The 20104-nt window shown below is 49.0% G+C and overlaps 2 protein-coding genes across 3 annotated transcripts in view; one reads left to right on the top strand and one right to left on the bottom strand.

Annotated features, from left to right (window-relative positions):
- Positions 1 to 784, top strand: part of Abhd12 (abhydrolase domain containing 12, lysophospholipase) — an 89945-nt gene extending 89161 nt beyond the window's left edge. For both annotated transcript variants that reach the window (XM_047539982.1, XM_047539983.1), the window contains exon 13: positions 97 to 784. In XM_047539982.1, coding sequence (XP_047395938.1) covers positions 97 to 136 — 40 coding nt within the window. In that variant the 3' untranslated portion in view covers positions 137 to 784. The remainder of the gene's footprint in view (positions 1 to 96) is intronic.
- Positions 785 to 2948: 2164 nt separating this feature from the next.
- The window catches only part of Pygb (glycogen phosphorylase B), a 45569-nt gene continuing 28413 nt past the window's right edge, over positions 2949 to 20104 (bottom strand). Inside the window, exons 9-20 of the mRNA XM_047540416.1 lie at positions 19519 to 19611; positions 18300 to 18446; positions 17217 to 17380; positions 15998 to 16112; positions 14784 to 14885; positions 13851 to 13998; positions 12692 to 12750; positions 11003 to 11144; positions 8604 to 8811; positions 6938 to 7072; positions 5362 to 5428; positions 2949 to 4571 (exon numbers count right to left, since the gene is read on the bottom strand). Of these exons, the coding sequence (XP_047396372.1) occupies positions 4419 to 4571; positions 5362 to 5428; positions 6938 to 7072; positions 8604 to 8811; positions 11003 to 11144; positions 12692 to 12750; positions 13851 to 13998; positions 14784 to 14885; positions 15998 to 16112; positions 17217 to 17380; positions 18300 to 18446; positions 19519 to 19611 (1533 nt within the window). The 3' untranslated portion in view covers positions 2949 to 4418. The remainder of the gene's footprint in view (positions 4572 to 5361; positions 5429 to 6937; positions 7073 to 8603; positions 8812 to 11002; positions 11145 to 12691; positions 12751 to 13850; positions 13999 to 14783; positions 14886 to 15997; positions 16113 to 17216; positions 17381 to 18299; positions 18447 to 19518; positions 19612 to 20104) is intronic.

Here is a 20104-nt window from a genome sequence, read left to right as displayed (position 1 = left end):
CAGCCTCTGCTTCCTCAGCCATTTGAGGAGCACTGGGGATGGAATCTTTGGTCTGAGCTCAATAATTGGGCTCATGTTTATCCTCTTTTGGTCTAGGGAATTCCTGGGGAAGTCAGAACCTGAGCGCCAGCACTGAACTTGGCCTGGAAAGGGAGCATGAAGACCTGCCCTCCTCCCCTTTTCCTCTGGTCTGCAGCCCGGGACCCTGGAACCCGGGGGTGCCACATCTGTGGTGCTCAGGAGCCTAGCAAGCACCTGGAGAGAGGACTCAGATGCAGCCAGGCAGGCAAGGAGGTCCTGCAGACCTGCGGTGCCCATGACAGAACATGGATGGATCTGTATGGAAAATGTGGGTGGCGCCTGGGGCCGTTCTCCCTTTCCTGCCATTTTACCTGAGCTCTTCCTGGGAACGCTGACAGCAGCAGCACCACTTGGCCCCACTTGGTTGATCCTGTACTTCCTGAGCTGGGCATGGAGAGCCTGGGCAGGGGGCGCAGGGGCTCAGGACTACTCTGAGCTTTCCGGCACCACCCGCCAAGAATGTGGAGACATGGTTTCTTTCTGCCTTTCCTGGCACAGGCAGAATGGACCCCAGTGGTTGGATTGTCCCCTCTGGCCCCGTGCATACTGCTTGCCTTTCTGGGCTGACCCTGCCTCCCCTGGGCACCTGCTCACCCACAGCAAGGGTGCCTGGGATCTGCACTTCCTCTCATTCTGCCCACTTGTCCTCCTAACCTGGCCGTAGACTGAGCATTTATTTAAGAATAAAATCGTGGTGGTGGTCTGATGTCCTTCATTCTGTAAAGCGAAAAGGATCAGCAGTACCTCCTGCCTCCCAGGTTCTCCCACAGCCCCACCTCTGAATCCCAGCTGCTGGATGGGAGGAGGGGAGGCTCTGAAGGTCATAACTTAACCCCTTCCTTCTAGGCTCCAGGGTTTCCTCTAGTGGACACAGCCTTTCCACATGTGGTAGCTAGCCTTTTCCTAAAATGGAGCCTAACCAGGCAATGCTGTCCCTATTGCAGTGTCAAGCCAGCATAGGCACCCCAGAAGGGTGCAGCACTGAACATCGTCTCACTTCCCAGGGTCTCCTGAACTAATGGATATATTGTTTGGCTTGTGGTTAAACCAGCCCTTCCTACAGCTGCTGGAATCCATAATACCCATGTGTGCAAACCCCCAGCAAGGTGGAATAGGGCCACTAGAGAAGGGCCAGTCACATGGCAGGCTAAGGAACCTCTGAGAAGAGAAAGGGGGTGTGGGAGGGTGGCTTAAGCAAGAATAGGTGTTTGGAGACCAAGGGGGTGTCCTATTGGTTTGTCTTTCTGCCTTCTGCCTCGGTAGATGGGACAGTGCAGGTCTCCTGGGGACTCAGCCTCTCCTGATGCCTAACCTTCCTCCCCTAGGGCCTCAGGCTATATAACTTTGCAGCTGTCTACATGCCCAGTATTAGCAGCTGTGGACTGGCCCGTTGAGCCCAGCAGTTTATAACCTTTCCATTCTGAGGCACCTTGGACCTACAGTGATTCTCAGATATGGAAAACATACCTTTCACATTCCAAGGTTGGAATGAGGTCAATTTGTGAGAGCATTTATATATCTTCCTCTTCCTGACAAAAGTCTTGGTATGTAACCAGGGTGTGTCAGTCTTCTATCATCTGTGGACAGCTCAGCTGAGAGCGGGATCTAAGAGCACTGTCCCTACAGGTCACAGCCTTCAGAGCTGAGATACCTGTCCTGCCTTTCACAGCCTCTTTCTGCATGACTGGTATATGCCAGGGGCCTTCAAGTCACTACAATACAGCTGTGCCCACAAAGGCCAAGGCAGCCCTTGTATAAGGCAATGGTAGTTTGAAGTGCAAAGCCAGGTCAGGGAGTCTCCTATTTTGCACTACAGTTCCTGACACCTGAGCAGATGTGATGTACTATCCCTGCTCTACCTGGGCTAGTCTTTTATTTTTCTGTCTGTGCAAGTTACCTCAGACCCAATGGTGGGGAAATGAGACAAGATGTTCAAATAAACAAACCAAAAAAACTTTATAAGGTTCTGACAGGCAAACTGAAGATGAAGGAATGTAAGGCATTCCTTACATTCCTGAGCTGGCAGCTGCTTTGCTATTATCAGTTAATTTGAGCTAGAAGTCCTATACCCAGAGCAACTAAGCTTATGCTGTGGGTTTCAGACCATTTGATGTGTTCTAAGATCAATCAGGACAAGTCTTTTTTTTTTTTTTTTTTTTTTAAAAAAGGAGTATCTCAAGAACCTCAGGACAGCATCCCAAACCTGGGAGTCATAAACTCATTTTGGTACTCTGACCATGGCATGGGGGTGGGCGTAAGGCTGTAAAAGAACCTGCCAGATGCCAAGGCCAAGAAGTCCATTGTACTGGGTCAACCTGCAATACTTTTTAAAATTTTTTTGGTACTGGGAGTTGAACACATGGGTGCTTTACATCTGAGTAACACCCCAGTCCTTTTTAAAATTTTGAGATGGGGTCACACTACTAAGTTGCTGAGGCTGGTCTTGAACTAGCAATCCTCCTGCACCCAGCTCCTAATTTTTTCATGCAGCTGCATGTACAATTTGCAGGAGATAATTTGATTTCCAAGGCCAGGAATGGGTGGCAGAGGCAGTAAGTGCAAAGAAGGATCAAAACATTTTACACCAATGATGCAAATCCTTTCATTCTGACACCAGTGAAGTGTGTCCATGTGGCTAGACTTATGATTTTTTAAATAGGTGACAGTTTATACACACGATTCTACCACACAATGGGGATGAGAACTCTGTCTTCAAACCCAGAACACGGAGCTAAATTTAGCCCACGGGCAGAAGTGGGAACTGAAGCCCATCTCTGCCGTGGTCATTGCACCAGCCCCGCCCCACTTCCTGTAGGAGTCTCAAAGTGCTGTGTGCAGTGAGTGAAACAGAAATAACATCAACTAACCACGGGCAAAAAGGTTTAATCAGTTTCTCACACCAGGCAGTAACAGCAAGTGGAAGGGTGGTGGCCACCCACGGCCAGCTTCAGGGAGTGTGGCTTCACAGCAAATGACCACAGCCCCAAGGTTTGCCCCACCCACCCAAAAAAAGAACCCCAGTGGTTCTGGTAAACTGTGCACTGTGAGCATATCCTCCCCAGAAAGCTTGGGGTGAGGGAAGAGCCTTCCCTGGCACTTCAGGTCCAGCATGCAAAGTGGTGGAAGCCTCTGGAAGGGTGTTTCCACCTGATCTCTCCAAATACCAACTGACTGGTGATGGGCAGCACTAGGCAGGTTCTGCCCTGTAGCCTCAACCTCAGTAAGGGTTTGGCTGAGAAGACTCACCCTCACTTCCCTCCCAGGCCTGCTGTATGAGTACAGTGGAAACAGGTCCTCTGGGTCCACTGCCCCTTTTTGCAGGCTGCTGCGCTGGTGGAAGGGGAAGAATGGTCTTTCTATGTACAACAGAAAAATGCATCCCAGGACATGGATGGGAGGTGTCAGGAGGGCACAGATCCACAGCAGAAGCAGCAGCCCTGCCCCAGGCCCCAGTACAGGATAGGCAGCTGATCTTGCGGGAGACAGTGGCTGATCGATCACCTCCAGTCAGTCAAAAGTAGCCCCAGCATGGCCTCCTCCAAACCCAAAACTGACCAAGTACAATTTTTAGTTGCTAAAACAAGAAGAGGCTAGTTTCATTTCCTTGTGTATTTTTTCTTTAAAAAAAAAAGCAAAACCAAGCTAACCCTGCTTCAGCCAGCCCTGTCTTAACCAAGGCCTCTGAGATTCCAAGACAGGTCCTTCCCCATTGTTCCTTACCAGCTGTCCTGGGTCTAGAGCACCCACATGGCTCCCAACATGGCTATAAAAGGCAGAGCCCAAATACCAGTTGAAGAGCCAGGGACAAGGGTCAGAGGACAGGCAGCCATGAGGATGATGCCTGAAGGATCTGACTTTCTCCAACAGGGATAGAAAGGCAGAGTTGGCCAAGGAGACTACACTGGGCTTAATTCCGCCTAATGGCTAGTGGCCCAGGTTCTGTGAAAATACACGTCCTCAAGCTTCACCTGACACCTGTTTAGGCCCTAGGCTCAAAACTAAAGATGTGTGCAAATTTTCAGGGAGCCCATCAGGTGGCTCCATCTCCTGCCTACCCTCTGTGGGGCTGGTGGGCTGAAGCTACTGGGGTCAGCTGTGCCCCATCTGTGCTGCAAACTCTTCTTTCCTTTATAGGAAACCAGGAAGATGTTCCCCATTCCTAGCACCTTCCTTCTTTGCCCTGGTCTTCAAAACCACCCCCTTGACTCCATAACCCCTCCCAGAAACATAGCACTGAGGAAAGCAGGGACCACTAGCTGCTGGCAATGTGCTTGAAAACCAGCATGATGTGCAAAGTCAGCCAAAAAAAAGCCTGTTGGTCCCGCCTCAGGGGGCACCTAGTCCTTGGGGATGTTGGGAGGTGGGATCTGCAGGTCAGAGGGCTCCACTCCCCAGATGTCCCGCGCGTACTCAGTGATAGTCCGGTCACTGGAGAACTTGCCAGAGCAGGCAATGTTCGTGATGACCTTCTTGGTCCACTCCTTGGGGTTCTGTGGGGGAGGGAAAGACTGATTAATCTTTGGCACCTCCGGTGGGGCCAAGGGCTCCCAAGAAAGCCTGAGCTTCTGGAATGTCAGGACTGTTTCCAGTTGAGCCTGGGAAAAAGATATTACAGTCGTGTGCTCAGAGAATAGGGGAAATACTACCAAATGACTACATATAAGGGGCACAAAGCCTAAGAGAAGACCTCCCCCTGCCATATACATACATACATACATAGCATAGAAACACCACCAGGTAAGCATTTGCCACAGATGGACCCATAGGAGATGGTCAAGCAGTCTTTTGCCAAGGGCCTCACCCACCATATCTTCCTCCAGAGTCTTGCAGCTGCCCTAAGACTATACCCAACACCAGGAGAAGTCTGCAGAAAGGCCAGACTCTCAAGTCATACCAGATTGAGGGACAAGGGGTCCTCCCAAAGCCCTGCTGGGGAGAGCTCAGTTTCAAACTCCCATGTTCCTACTCTCAGCCATGAAAGTTGTTTCCTCAAGAAAAGAAGTGATAGGGCTGCCCTAGAGGTTGGCAGGGCACACGAGTAACAAATCACAGCTCCAGACCCCGCCACTCTTGGCCAAAAATCTGCTTGTGCAGTTTGTTTTTTGGTTTTTTTTTTTGTGGTGCTGGGGATCGAACCCAGGGCCTTGTGCTTGCAAGAGCGAACACTTTACCAACTGAGCCATCTCCCCAGCCCTGCTTGTGCAGTTTGGGAAATGAAATATCTGACCCAGCAAGTCTATAACAGATCACCCAGCTGCCCCTGGGGTCCATGAGCCTTACCCGATACAGCTGGTCCACTTGGGCCTGGCACTGCATGTAGGCTTCATAGTCTGCAAACACTTTGAACCTAAAATTAGGAAAAGACAGTGGGTCAGGCTGATAAGTGGCAGCTAGTGGGAAGCCCTGCTGCCATGTTGTCCTAGGGGACAGTCCCTCAGCCAGACATCAGCAATCACCTGCCTGGCCTGGCCCTCATGTCCTGCAGGTTTTGTTAAGGGGGTGGAATGAACAAGTCCACCCCACTCATGGGGCTAGATTGTGCCAGGTCCATCTGACCACAGGGCTTCCCTGTGAGCAACATTTATGTCCAGGGAATGCTATTTGAAAATCTTATTTCAACCCAATATTCCTTTAAGGAAATGTATTTACAGCACAACCAGCACATGCAGGTCTACTAGAGCTGCACATATCCAGAGTATCCTGTGCAGGCCCAAAGCAGTAGCCTATTTCACTGCCAGGGCCAAGGGGCACTGACTGATGAGTGGATGAGTGACACCTCCATTTAGCTATCTATTCCAAGTCTGAGAATTGGTAACCTAGGAAAAAGTTATTTGTGGTCCCTGATGTTCTGGACAAAAATGCAGGATTTATGAATAAAAATATGCATGTTTCTTCACTGTTGAGAACAGAAGCACAGCTCATAAAATTCACAATTCACAATTTTAAAAGTCCTTTCTGTTGAGTGCAGTGAGACATGCCTATAATCCAGTGACTCGGGAGGCTGAGACAGGAAGATCCCAGGTTCAAGGTCAGCCTCAGCCAACTCAGCAAGACCCTATCTCCAAAAACAAAACAAAACAAAAAGTTCTTCCTTCCTCATAGATCTCAGCAGGGTCCAGCTTCAGCTTCAAGCCGTATATGAACTGGTCATGATCTGGTCTGACTGAAGCTGGTCCACCACAGTTCTCAAAGAGCAAAACCAAAACTAAGTCAAAGGCCAGTAAAAGTAAGAGTAAGAGAGGTTAATTCCCAGGATTCATCAGATTCAACTTTTACTAGCAAAAAACTCCCAGAAGACAGAAATAGTATCAACCAGTTAACCTGTAATATGACTGTATACCATTTATAGCCATGTGTTAACTGCACCCTGATAAAATGCCAGTTACATTATAACTTTACAATGTCACAAGCAAGTTCCATTTTAACCATGGTGTGTCCTGAGAGTTGACACTTGCCACAGTTCTATCAACCTCCCAAGTCACCTCCCTGCTGGTTCTGGGTCAGCCTGTTCATGCTCCCTGACTGCCCTCTACAGGCCTCCTGAGAACATGACTGTCTCTGATACCCAGGGATAATGTCAGCCCAGGGACATCTGCAACCTCTTGCTCTTGCTGTTGGCTTGTCTCCTACTGCTGGGGGCCCCCAAGGTATTGCCATAGGCCACTGCAACCTCCAAGCCCTGCTTTTGGCTGTGATTCTCCCAGCTGGCCATAGGTCTTGTGTGCTGAGGGGGAGAGGGTTTTAAGTCACAAATGTGAATTTTCCAACCCTCCAAGAGGTTCCAACTGTCCCAACAGTGTGAACTGCTGGACAGCTGATTAGGGAAGCCAAAACAGTCTATAGGGGTGTGTCCAACCTGTCATGGTACATCAGCATGTTGACCACATCTCTGAAGCAGCCTGGATCCTTGGGAGAAAAGAAGCCACTGCTGATCTGGTCCATGGCCTGCCTCAGTTCAGGTAAGCGCTCATAGTACTCTTTAGCATTGTACCTGCAGGGAGAAGAGCACACTCAATGCGTGGCACCCCCAAGTGGGAAGCTCTAGGGGATAAGCGGTGGAGCATGTGCCTGCCCCAGTTGATGCCCAGGAGGTCCAGGCATCAACCACTGGCCACCTGTGGCTTCCGGCCCTTCAGACACAGTTGGTTCAAGTAGTGATGACCTATAAGGCTAAAGTCAATTCCACTAGCTCCCTCGACTGTTTAAAGAAATACAGTTATAGGCTGGGGAGATAGCTCAGCTGGTAGAGTGCTTGCCTCAAAAGCATAAGGCCCTGAGTTCGATCCCCAGTACCGCAAAAAAAAAAGAAATACAGTTACCAGAAGATGTACAATTATATGCACAGCTCACATCACATTTCTACTGGAGAAGACCAGGTTGCTCACAAACTTGCCTCACTGTGAGATCCTGGGCACAGCTTTTAAAAACAGAGGCTGCTCTGTTAGATCAACTTTAGCTGGCCCCCAGGATGAAGAAATAAAAGCAGACAGGATAAGACAGAACCAGTCCTGCCCATCAGGAAGGCTGGGAGGAGGTTTGCAGGGGGTGGGGAGTGGTGGCAAGGTGGAAAGGACAACATGAAAACATGTAGGTCCCAGGATGCAGGACAGTGCAGAAGAGCTGTGGAAGGGACAGGTGGAAACGCTATGTGGGCATGTGAGCTCTCTAGGTGACAAGGACACTGTTCTGAGTTTTTAGGTGACATTTGGGTTTCACCTAACTGCTAAGGTTTCACTGATTCCCCAAGAGCTACAAAAGGCAATTAGAAAACAATAACTTTTCTTTTAAATTATTCCTCAGACTGAGGCCATGATGCCTCATGAATGTCAAGGTCATGAAAACAAAGGAAGACTGTGAAATTGACCAGTGGAGACCTGACCGATCACAATGGGGATACCCTGGATGTGGTCCTGGGGCAGAAAAGGGCACTAATGGTGGAATCACAATATGACATGGACTAATAATTTACAATGTGCCACTATAGGTTAATTAATTTTGACAATGCACCACACTGATTAGTAAGATGTAAACAACAGGGGAAAACAGGAGCAAGGTCGACAAGAGCTCCCTCTACTGAGTTTACAATTTTTCTGAAAATCCAAAACTATTTCAAAATAAAAAGATAATTTACAAATTAGACCAGGAACTTCGATGGTAGGTGCTCTCAACTGACTAAGTGCTTTCAGCAATGGAGGTGCCTGCCCTACCCCAGAGGGCCTTGTCCTATTTATAGCCTGGGTGCAGGTGCCCCTAAGGAAGGAAGGAGACCCTGCACTAACGGTGACCTATAAAGACCTCTGCTGGAAGAGGAGCCCTTGATCTGAACCCTGTGGACTCAACATGGAGACAAGCACAGGGATGGCCTGGCTGGGACCCAGATGCTTTGGGCTCAGGAAGAGACTGATGACTCTAGTTTTCCCACGGCCCCGGGGTAATAGATTTCTGCCCAGCCTCAGGCCCTTCACCAGTTGCCTTCCCCCAAAGCTGCCACACGCTGTAATAGCACAGGAAGGGACTTGTACCCTTTCTGGTCCAGGGCCTCGACGTCCTCCACACGAAGGCCAAAGATGAAGAGGTTCTCAGCCCCAGCCTCCTCAGCCATCTCCACGTTGGCACCATCCATAGTGCCGATGGTAAGCGCCCCATTGAGCATGAACTTCATGTTGCCTGTGCCTGAGGCCTCAGTGCCAGCGGTGGAGATCTGTTGTGACAGGTCAGCAGCTGGAATCACTGCCAGGAATGGGAGACATGTCAGTCCCAGGCCCTTTAATCTCATTTATCTCACACCATACTCCCTCTTCCCAACACCCTTGGCAGGAGATCCTAGGATGGGAAACCTCCATTCTGAGGCTGCTGGGCTAACCACAGGACCAACCAGCCCCAGTCACTCCAGGACCTAGGGGACCAAGAGACCAGGCAGCCATCTACCTCCTAGTCCCAAAGTGGCCACCTGCTTCTGCAGGGCTCCCCTTCTTGACTGGGGCAGTCTAAGGTAGAAGGCCCAAGATGAAGAACCCTGAGGAGAAGTCCCCCAAGTTACATAGGATTCTTGTCTAGAACTTTCCAGGGACCAGCCAATACAAGTGAAGTGGGTCCCCAGTCCTGGATTGCTGGTAATATGGTTCCTTCATCCCCATGACACTGACATCTTGATCATCCCATAAGGCTCCTTGGATCATTCCAGGAGGAACCTGAATTCCTGTAGAACCAGAGGACTGGAATGGTTGAGAGCAATTCTTGTAGTTCATGTGCAAAGGAGTTACTAGGTGTGCACAGTGGGCACAAATACCCAGCTAGATGCTGTGACCTCGTGGCTTCTCCAAAATTCAGGCTCCCTGTGCTCATGATGTGGCAGGCTGAAAGTAGCACAGGTCTTAATTAGTACCGTGGCTGCCAGTGTTTCCTCAACCCAGCAGGCAGCGACTCAACTCAGCCAGCATCAAAGCCCAGTCCCTGCCAAGGAAGAGAGGAAAGGTGATAGAGGATGGCAGGGCAGCAGGAGCTCCAGAGAGACAGAGGTCAAGCCCAATTGTCAGGATGAAGAAGCAAAGGCATCCCCAGCCTCCAGCACTGTGGCACAGCAGAACAGCTGGTGACAGCTAGGTGTTGTGTGGCATGTCCAAGGAACCAAGGGAAAAGTGAGAAATCTAGACCCCAGCACTAAGGCCCCAAACTGGTGCCCCTGTGGCCAGTTCTAAAGATAACAGTAGTCAGGTGGTCTCAAAATAAAGGTAAAGAAGGGCTTCCAGGGAGCAGGAAGGGACAGCAAGACACTTTAGTTATAAGTTCCAGGAAGGGGGCTGGTGTAGGCTGGAGTAGAGCACTTGCCTAGCACGTGGAGGCACTGGGGTTTGATCCTCAGCATCATATAAAAATAAATCATACAAAAACAAATTTAAAAAGGTATTGTGTTCATCTACAACAACATATATATATATGTAAAGGTGTATAAACATATAAAGTTGTTCCAGGCAAGACTAACCAACATCACAAGGTTACCAGTCCTTTGAGCCTGCCTGGAGGACCCGCAAGCACCAAGTGACCCCCAACAGAGGTAGGAGCAATTCTGGGCAGCAGCCAGACAATGGGGCCTGCTCTGGGGGGCCAGTCTGAGCTCATGAAAAAGTAGAGCAAATCAGCCTGCAGTCTTTACTGCCACAACCTACAAAGCAGCATCTGAGTACACAAGTGCCTGGCCTTAGGGGCAGGAAGGGAGCATGGGAATTCCAGGCTCAGATTCCTAATCTTCTGTCTGGTTGTGCAAATCACTTTCCTGCCAAGAAAGGCCCATCCAGATCAAAATGGACATGCTGACATCCTGGGTGGGGAGGGGGTCTTCCCAGAACCAGCCCAAGGTAGAGCAGACCCCAACTAAACTCTCTATGCCAGTCCCCAAGTTACCCCCCAGATAGGACATGAGAGGTAGTTGCTGGCACATGAGAAGTTAGCAGTGCACCTGGAAAGCAAACAGATGGTGGTAAGCAGGATAGGGGAAGTGAGGGGAAGAAAGGGGAAAGAAGTCACTGGACAGGTGTGGGTCCTACCAGCAAGAAGGATGGAAGCAGCAGGCGTGGCTGAGAGGCAGAAGAGAAGAAAGTAGGGAACAACGAGACCAAGGCAGGGCAATGAGTTAAAAAGAGCAAGAATGCTCAAAGTTTTATTCTCAGAACCTCCTCTGAGCCTGAGTAATTCCACCTGAGATACACATTCTCCTCAGGCATGCTGCAGATGCTTCATGATGGAAGGAGGGCACTCCCTGAGGCGTTTCACTGCTAGCCTGAAGCCCTGTCCTGGCTGGGTGGGACCTGAGTGTCCAGGGCAGGATGTGGCTGCCTGAAGTTGGGAATGACCCTGGCTAGCACTACCCTAACCAGCCCCAGAGAGGAGTAAGCCTCCATCCAGTGCAGGCATCCAGGGCTACCTTTCTCAGCCAAGGACACTCGGTAGTTCTCCAGGAAGATCACTTTGAGCCTGTCGCCCACAACTGGATCATGATTAACGACATCGCCGATGGATGTGACCAACTTGATGATCATCTTGGCCATGTGGTATCCAGGAGCTGCCTGGAAAAGAGTTTGGGGTGAAGGTTCAGGAGGGTTAACCTTTACTCCGGGTCCAATAAAAGTCCTTGGAGCATCTGGCAGCACTACTGAGCACATGGGTCTATAAGAGGGTGAACATTGAGCCTCGGAAGCCAGTGATGGATTGGCCAACAGATGCATAGAGGTTACACCCTACAGCATAGCCCCACTGGGGTCAGGGAATGGGAAGTGCCTGACTTTGTGGAGGTTTCAGCTTCTACCCAGCACTCCTAATGAGTCCTCAGATTTGACTTGTGAAATCTGTTGGCCTCAAATCTGAGTCCAGTCAATGTTTCAGAAATTATAAGATAAAGATTTCTAGATCTATCAATTTATAGGTAAGAGAAAACTAAAGAACATACTGGAACATTACCAGAGAGATACTTTCAGAAAAAGTCAGCCTAGAGGTCACAAGACAACCCAATTGCTAACAAACATATTGGGGGATAGGGAGGATCTGGAAGGAAAGCCTACTGATTAAGGAAAATTAAGAGACTATGGATCAATCTCAATGTGAGGACCTTCCTTGGGGTCTGATTCAAACAGTTAAAATATTTGTGGAGTTGGGGGTATGGTTGAATGAAAGAGTGCTTACCTAACATATGCAAGCATGGCAAGGATTTGATCTCCAGTATCACCAATAAGTAATATTATTATTAATAATAACAACAACTTCAGCCTTTCTCTTACTACCAGCTGCTCAAGAAGCTGAGGCAAGAAGATGAAACTTTTTTAAAAGTCCCTATCATTGTAGACTTCACATACTGAAATACTAACATGACAACATTATATCCAAATAATTTGATTCAAAAACACCAGGCAATGGGGAAGGCGGAGACCAAAAACAATGCAAGGTTAGTGAGTCCTGAGCCTGAGCAGGTGCCCTTTCCTCTTTGGCTACCTCTGCAGATGAAGTTAAAGGAGAGGGCAGGCCTGCAGGACAAGGACAGGCACCTGCATCTGTATCACACACCCCAGCCATGTTGCCAGAAGGAGTGCAATCTGCAGATGCACCACAGAAAGCTGATGCAGGGCTGTCCCTCACAAAGAAGCTGCACCCCATCAACCCAAGACCAGGATACTGGCCAAGTATGATGCTGTGGTGACATTGTGTCTAGTACTCAAACATGTATTACAGTGAAGAGAATTAAATGCACCCATGCTGAGCTCAGAATGGCCTCACATGTGACAGAAGCAGCAGTTACAGTTACCTTATAGTCCCTTTGCCACAAGTACTCATGAGATCCTATGGGTATACAGAGAAAGGGCACCACACCCTCTGATGAGGATCCACTGGAGACTGGACCTTGGGGCTAAGGATCAGAGCAGGCAGGTTCCCATCCAATTCCCTCTTATTCAACTGAGTCTAAAAGGAGCTCCTTGCTCCCTTGCAGGACTAGGAACCCACTGGCACTGTGTGCAATGCAGGTACCTAGCTTCAGAGTAGGTAAGCTGCCATCAACCAGAGGAGGAGTGTGTGCATCCCGGGTCCAATATCAAAAAAAAGAGTGAAAAGAAAGTCATCTCACCTTGCCCCCAATCATCACAGTCCTGGGCACAAAGGACTTGGTTGGGTCTTTCTTTATTCCTGCATAACAAACAGATGAGACTCAATGAGGCAACTTTAAACCAGACAGTCTCTGCCCAGCAAGTCACAGTGACACAGCAACCTAAGAGATCTCTCCAGAGGCTGGACAGGCAGGTTCGGCTATGTGTGTGCTTTAGCCTAAGAGGCACAAGTAGGTACCAGCAGTAAATGGTCCTAGCCCCCCACCACATGCCTGCTAGGAACTGCCACTTACAGGGAGACAAAGTCACCTCTATGTCTGCACTTCATTCCAGTAGGTGAGGAGAGAACAAGAACACTGACTACTAACTGTAGCATACTGAGGAAAGAGGTTCTTCCTAAGGGCTCAGAGGAAAAGCTGCAGATGCACTTCCAGAAAAGCCCAACCCAGAAGCTTGTTTAGATCTGGTCAGTCTATATGGCCCTTGTATGTGATGAGCACACACTTTTAAAACATTATTCTGGGCACAGTGGTATGTACCTATAAACCCAGTAACTCGGAAGGCTGAGGCAGGAGGATTGCAAATTCAAGACCTGACTTAGTAACTTAGCAAGACTCTGTCTCAAAATTAAAAAATAAAAAGGAATGGGTATATAGCTCAGTAGCAGAGCATCCCTGGGTTCAATCCCCAGTACCATAAATAAACAAACAAACAAGTAAATATCCAAGAGCAATACAAAGTGTATGTATAAATTGAACCTATACTACTCTTTTTTGTAGACACATGAAATGCCCCTAACAAGCACAATGTTTATAAACCAGATGAATCTTACAGAAATAAAAACTATGCTTAAAATAAAAACTAAACTGAACACAAAACCTAGTCTTGGTGCTGATTATTCCTTGCCTACACCAAGGTCTCAAAACCCCACAGCCCCTTCAGAGTCTTTTAACTGCTCACCTGCTTATGTACCTCAGACTCTGGCACTGAGTGCACAGGAAAATATATGGCCACTGCTCAAAATAAATGTGCCTATCACTCACACACGTGAGAAAGGCAAGGGGTCCAAAGACCAGCTGGTGGGCAAAACAAGTCTTGGGCCAACCTTGGTCCTAAGGAAGGGATGCCAGCTGGAGCCACACAAGGAAAGCCAGAAGGCACCCAAGGACCCACACTCACGGTTGTACAGAGTGATGATGTGCAGGCAGTTAAGCAGTTGCCGCTTGTACTCATGGATCCTCTTCACGTGCACATCGAACATGGAGGACGGGTTGATCTTCACCTTGTACTCCTTCTCTAGGAGGGCAGAGAACTTCAGTTTGTTTTCCTGGAGAGAAGCAAGGTGAAGGATGGATGGACAGTTCACAGGAATTCCCGTTAGTTCCCGAGGTCCCATACACTCCAGCTTTCCACCCAGTCCCAAAGCATATCTCTGCCAGGTGAGAAATCATCAGAGAGGGGATGATAGGTTCAGAGACCAGAGCTGGAGGCGCTGATAGCATTGGAGAAAGGTGAACAAGGATGACACTTAAAATGAATGTATGGGACAAAGTGGGGCAGAAACACATGAAAACCAGGCTGAACAGGAGTCTGGAGCTAAGCAGGAGGAGAAAAGCAGAGTAAAGGACACTCGAAGTGTGACCTGTAGTCAGGGGAAGAAAATGGAGGGATCATGAGACATAGGAAGTGAGAAACTTCCTATGAAGTTTCATAGGAAGTGAAGAACTGTTTTGGGCTTATAAAACAATGCCACAAGCAGGACAAACGTGTAGACCCATGACCTCCACCCTGCACCATGCTGTGAGAATGTTCTTAGCTCCTGCCAAGGTTGGGAAGCTCCAGCTACTGCTCAGAAATGGAATTATGCTGCAGTCAGCTTCCACAGGCTTCCATATACACCTGTTGCTATGATGACAGAACAAGGTGAAGTCAGGGCTGGCCTGAGGATTTGCACACTCCCACCAGTGCATGACCTGAAGTTAAACAAGCCCTCATCTGGAAGGGTGAGTGGGACCTGGACCCTTAGGGACCTTTCCAAGGTGCTGGGTGGGTCCACACAAACTTTACATGCTGGGCCAGAGGAAGATAGGCTGTGGGGCTGCATGAACCTACCTGCTTGACCTTAGCCACATCCCTGATGAACACTTCATCACTGACCAATGGCAGCAGCTTCTTCAGTTGGCTCAAGTCAGTCAGGAAGCCCTCCCCAATTCTCTGGAAAACATAAAGTGGACACATGGCTTCTGTTCACTGCAGCCTCAGTCTCTACGAGTCTGCCCTTGGCCTGTTATCCCATGTCTCTGCTTTCCCTGGGTTCTTCCTGCCCCTCTGGGCCCTCACAACATCCCCTTCTAAGGACAACTTGCAACCATGGCCACATGGCCACCATGGCCCTGACTTCCTAAATCAGACCTTAGCTCACCCCTCAGTGGCTGACCAGGATGTCCAAGTCCTGTTGACTCAGTCATCCACAACAAACTCATGAACCTCCAGGGACCCCAATTCCCAGGTCCCTGACTGGGACAACCCATTACAGGCTGACACCCAGGGCTAGTGGGACCACTCCCTTCCTCCTACTCCTCCATCACCATGAACAAAGGAGGTGCCACCTCCCTCTCTTCTCACTATAGCAGGCAGTCACTTCAATACCAATACCTCACTGAGAACCCTCTTGCTTATGGATTTCCATTGCTGGCCCAGTCATCTATCCAGCCTCTACTCACTCTTCCCAGCCTCAACTGTATGGAAGCCATACTGGCCTTCCAGACCCTTGAGGGGACCTAGTACTGGACCAGATCTGCCTTCTGTTCTGGTCCTGCCGGCACTTTTCCAGCTCTCAACATCTCAGGGAAAACCCTGATGACTCTAGAGCTCCAGGCATGCAGTGTCTCTGTGGCAGCCTCAGGGCACTCTGCTCTTCAAGGGAGACCAGGGCACAGACAGCACAGGACCTGGCATCTGAGAGCACATGAATAAGTAAATAATCTGCCAGGTCTCTGGTTCATAACCTTCCCCAGCACAGTCAGTTCCCTCTTCATCAGGAGGCCTTTCTTCTTCCTCAGCCTCTCCTAAAGCTCAGGTGGGCTTCCAAACACATAAAGGGCTACAGCTGGACCAGTGTACCTGTGTCCACAGGCCTTGCCTGCTCATGTCCAGGGGCCACTGCTGGTCAACATGTAAGTACACACATTCTCACTGGTTCAGCAACCACTCAGGGGAAGGCCTGATGACCCTGCCCAATGTCAACTGCAGCATCTAACTCACGGCTTCCTCACAGTCTCAGACCTGGTGTCCCCACAGGACATAAGGCAACACTGGGTGCTCACCTCCACGATGATGTCTGCCAGCCCTGGGTTGCACAGCAACAGCCACCGTCGGGGTGTAATGCCATTTGTCTTATTCTGGAATTTCTCTGGTTCCAGCTCATAAAAATCCTTAAAGCTACAAACAGAAAATAGGGAATTGTCAAATGCTGTTTTGAGTCAGGTGAGTAAAAGAACATAAGAACCTCTTTGGGAGTCCTGAAGCTCAGTTTGGCTATTTTATTTCCTCAAAGGTATACAGCAACTAGCATCCCTGTGTACATTGGGACCAGTATAAAGGCAGTGTGTGTCTGCCACATGCCGCTATGAAGTCTAGTGCTGGCTATAACCTCCCACATATTAGAACTTAGTCATTTTCCAGAGAGGTCTATGGGGAAACTGGGTCAAGGTCATGACAATGGATACAAAACAGACTTTAGATTTTGAGAAGTTGGTCTATTTCCCCATCTGTAAGTTGAGAGAGACACCCAACTCTAGTTTGTTATAGGCCAGGTGCAGAGGCACATGTCTGTAATCCTAACAACTCAAAAGCCTGAAGCAGGAGGATCACAAGTTTGAGGCCACTCTGAGCAACTTAGTAAGACACTGTCTCAAAATTTAAAAATTAAATAAAAAGGACTGGGGAATATGGCTCAGTGGTAGAACAGCAGGCACACGGTTCTGTGTTCAATCCTCGATACAAAAAAAAAAGTTTGCCATGGGGTTTACTGTGCAAAATCCCGTGGGCCAGATAAAACACAGAAGGTCGTTTACCCAGACTAACATGGTTGAGGGCTCTTTCCACCCTAGGATGCCCAATCCACCATTCACAGGAGGTGTTCAACATGTATCTCATGATGGAATGGAAGGAAGGAATTTCTAGATTCTATCAGGCCCTTGACTTCCACCTAGCCCCTCGTGTGGCATCAGGGGCACTCTGGAAACAGCAAATAGACCAGTAGCTCTAGGCCTCTAGCTACTCTAACTGTCCAAGAAGACTGGAAGCACAGGAGGAGAAACTGATGGTACCATGAAAAGCCATATCTCCAACATCACCCATCAAATCAAGCGCAAACCTGCTGATGAGAGGTGTGGAAGGGGTTCTCAGTGGTTCTGTCATTCCCATGAGTCAGCAGAATGGGGTATGTGATGCACCTTGGTCGTGGTGTGTGGCAGACAGTTCTAGAGGCTGGTCTGGGTGCTGAAAAGGAACTATCTCTGGCTGGGGAGGAAGCTCACTCACACAGACTGCTTCACTATCTCTGAGTGAATCTTCGCTACACCATTCACGGCGTGGGACCCAATCACACATAGGTGGGCCATGTTGATTCGCTTGCAGTCCCCTTCCTCAATCACAGACATCCTCCTCAGGCGGTCCACATCCCCAGGAAACAGGGCAGCCACATGCTGAGGTCAAAAACAGAGAGTCATAGGTGGAGGGCCAAGAACCTACTGTGACCCAGTAATTCCCCAATGACCAGTCAACAGCCCACCATACCTGTAAGAAGTTTCACCACCTCTAAGAAAGTCCAGGGGCTGCTGTGCTCAGACCTGTACCCTAGAGGCACCCCACTACATGCCTCAGATGCATCTCACAGAGGCCCTGACTCTAGGAAGATAATTATTCCCCATACCTCATGCAGGAAAGGCCCACCCTGAGACCCATAGGGATAAGCTGTCTGAGGAGGACAGCATACCAGCAGGGTGGGACATGCCATTCTATTTACCAAGAGGAAGTTGGACACTGACCCTGCTAACCTAGGCAGTATTCAACTACATTATCATTAGCTGGACAACTGCTCTCTGTAGGCCACATGAGAAGGACAAGCTGTGCTCTGTCCCTGAATCACCCCAAGGCTGCCAGGATGGCAATTGGACATCCAGGAAGAAACACTTGGTCTAAAGTTTGCTTAAGAGTGCAGATGTTTTTAAAAAGACTCAAATCTATGCCAGGCGTGGCGGCACATGCCTCTTATCCTCCTAGGGCAGGAGGATTGCAAATTCAAAGTCAGTCTCAGCAACTTAGGGAGGTCCTAAGCAACTTAGTGAGACCTTGTCTCAAAATAAAAAATAAAAAGGGGTAGGGATATAACTCAGTGGTAAAATAACCTTGGGTTAAATCCTTAGTGCCAAAAACTAAAAATAAAAGACCCCAATCTGTGACTCCCACATACAGAGCAGGAATCATGTATGTGGAGTTAGCCAACAGCTCTGCCAGAGGACAGTCTCCAGCCCCTAAGGATTACGGTACCTCTCCCTCTCACCTGTTGGCCCAGGTGAAGCCTTCCACACCCTGCACTCCACCCCAGCAGGGACTGATACTCACATCCAGGTGCCGCTGGTTGATGGCATAAATGATGTCCAGGTGTCTCGGCAGCAGCTTCTCAAACATGGAAACAGGCCAGCGCTCCAAGGCCTCAGGCAGCACGGTGTGGTTGGTGTAGGCACAGGTCCTCTTTGTGATTTCCCAGGCCTAGACCATTTGAGAATGGTGTGTTTATCTTTTTTAGAAGCAGATGCCTGGGCAAAGTGACAGTCTGCTTTATAGGGCTGATCTGGAGTCTTCTCCAAGTCTGCAGTTCAGCCTAGGCTCCTCACTTCGCTGACATGACCCTCAGAAGCTTTACAGCCTAACCCATGTACAGACACTCATGTAAATGAATAACACTGACCCTGCTTCCACGGAATCTCCTTTTTTAAAAATATTTTTTAGTTGTTGATGGACTATTTATCTATCTATTTATTTATATGCAGTATTGAGAATCAAACCCAGTGCCAGGCAAGCACTCTACCACTGAGCTACAACCCCAGCTCTGGGAATCTCCTTTTCAATTTTCCTTTTTGTAAAACCTTTTTTATTGGCAAACAGACGGACTGCTGAGAAGTTTTTCATTTATTTCCTCTAAACTCATCTGACACTCATAGTGTGGGACAATGGCTCTGCCGGCTACTGGCCAGGACTGAAGGGGATCTGTGACAAGGCTGCAGCCTCACATACCCCAAGACCAGAAACAGAGTTTAAAAAAAAAAAAAAAAAAATTACCTTAGGATTTTATCTATGTTGATTTAGTTAAAGCTCAAGGAAAATCCTGCTACACCAAATAATCTAGGATTATACGAACCATAAGAACAAATCTATAAATATGACAACTTAAAACTCCCAGGTTTTTTTGCCAACCTTCAAGATGGGAAAACTAACTACAAGAAGCCCTAAAAAAAGGTTAGAGTCCTGTCCTTCTCTCTTCTATCCCTGTCCCCCAAAAAATATCCATATCCTGAAGCCAGACCCTTTCCCACAGTCATGGTGCTCTCACAGATGATGTCCCCAGATCCTCTGAGGCTGGGAGGAGAGCCCCAACTTCTCAGGACTAGCTGTCATTTAATGCCATGGATGGCACAGTCTAGAGCTCTACAGAGGACACTCGCTCCTGTTCTGGTCTGGGGAGGACACTGTCATCCTACATTCTGGTTTTTACAGGTTGCTATCACCCCAACCCCTGGTCTGAGGCGGACACCATCTTCCCTTCTCCTCATGGAACACTCACCTTGTCCCAGTCCACCTTCTCCACATCCACCAGGATCCGCATGAGCTCAGGAATGGAGAGGGCCGGGTGGGTGTCATTCAGCTGGATGGCCACCTGCAGTTCCCATGAGGAGTATCATTTGGGTGCCTTGTCACTATGGGTGCCCACAGTAGTCAGTATGTAGAGCCCAGAGAGTGAAGGTGCCCACCCAGTAGCCCACCCCTAAGGAATATGAACACAGAGGGGCCTCAAAGAGGGAGCCAGAAGGACACTGAAGCTCTGAGGCCAACTGTACCCTACAGGCAGCTGTGCACTGGGGCAGGTGTGGAATGAGCTGCAGGGCCTGTGGCCTTCCCCTGACAAGGAATTTCCCTTTACCTAGGCTATGACACTGCTGTTTAAAACAGCTGCACTTGGCCTGCCAGATGCATCCAGCTTTGCAATAGGAGCCTTCTAGTGTCCTTCCCACCTCAACTCCTAACAACACCAGTGTAGTCCTGACCCAGGATGATGAGAACCTGATACTACCATTCTGCCCCAGTCCCTCCAAGGATAAGAGGAAGAAACCTCAAGAGCCTGAGAACATCCTGTCCTTTCTGGCACGGAG

This window comes from Sciurus carolinensis, chromosome 2 (genome assembly GCF_902686445.1).
Source record: "Sciurus carolinensis chromosome 2, mSciCar1.2, whole genome shotgun sequence".
NCBI lineage: Eukaryota > Metazoa > Chordata > Mammalia > Rodentia > Sciuridae > Sciurus > Sciurus carolinensis.
The sequence above is the reverse complement of the archived record's forward strand: the minus strand, read 5'-3'. Positions and strand labels throughout refer to the sequence as shown.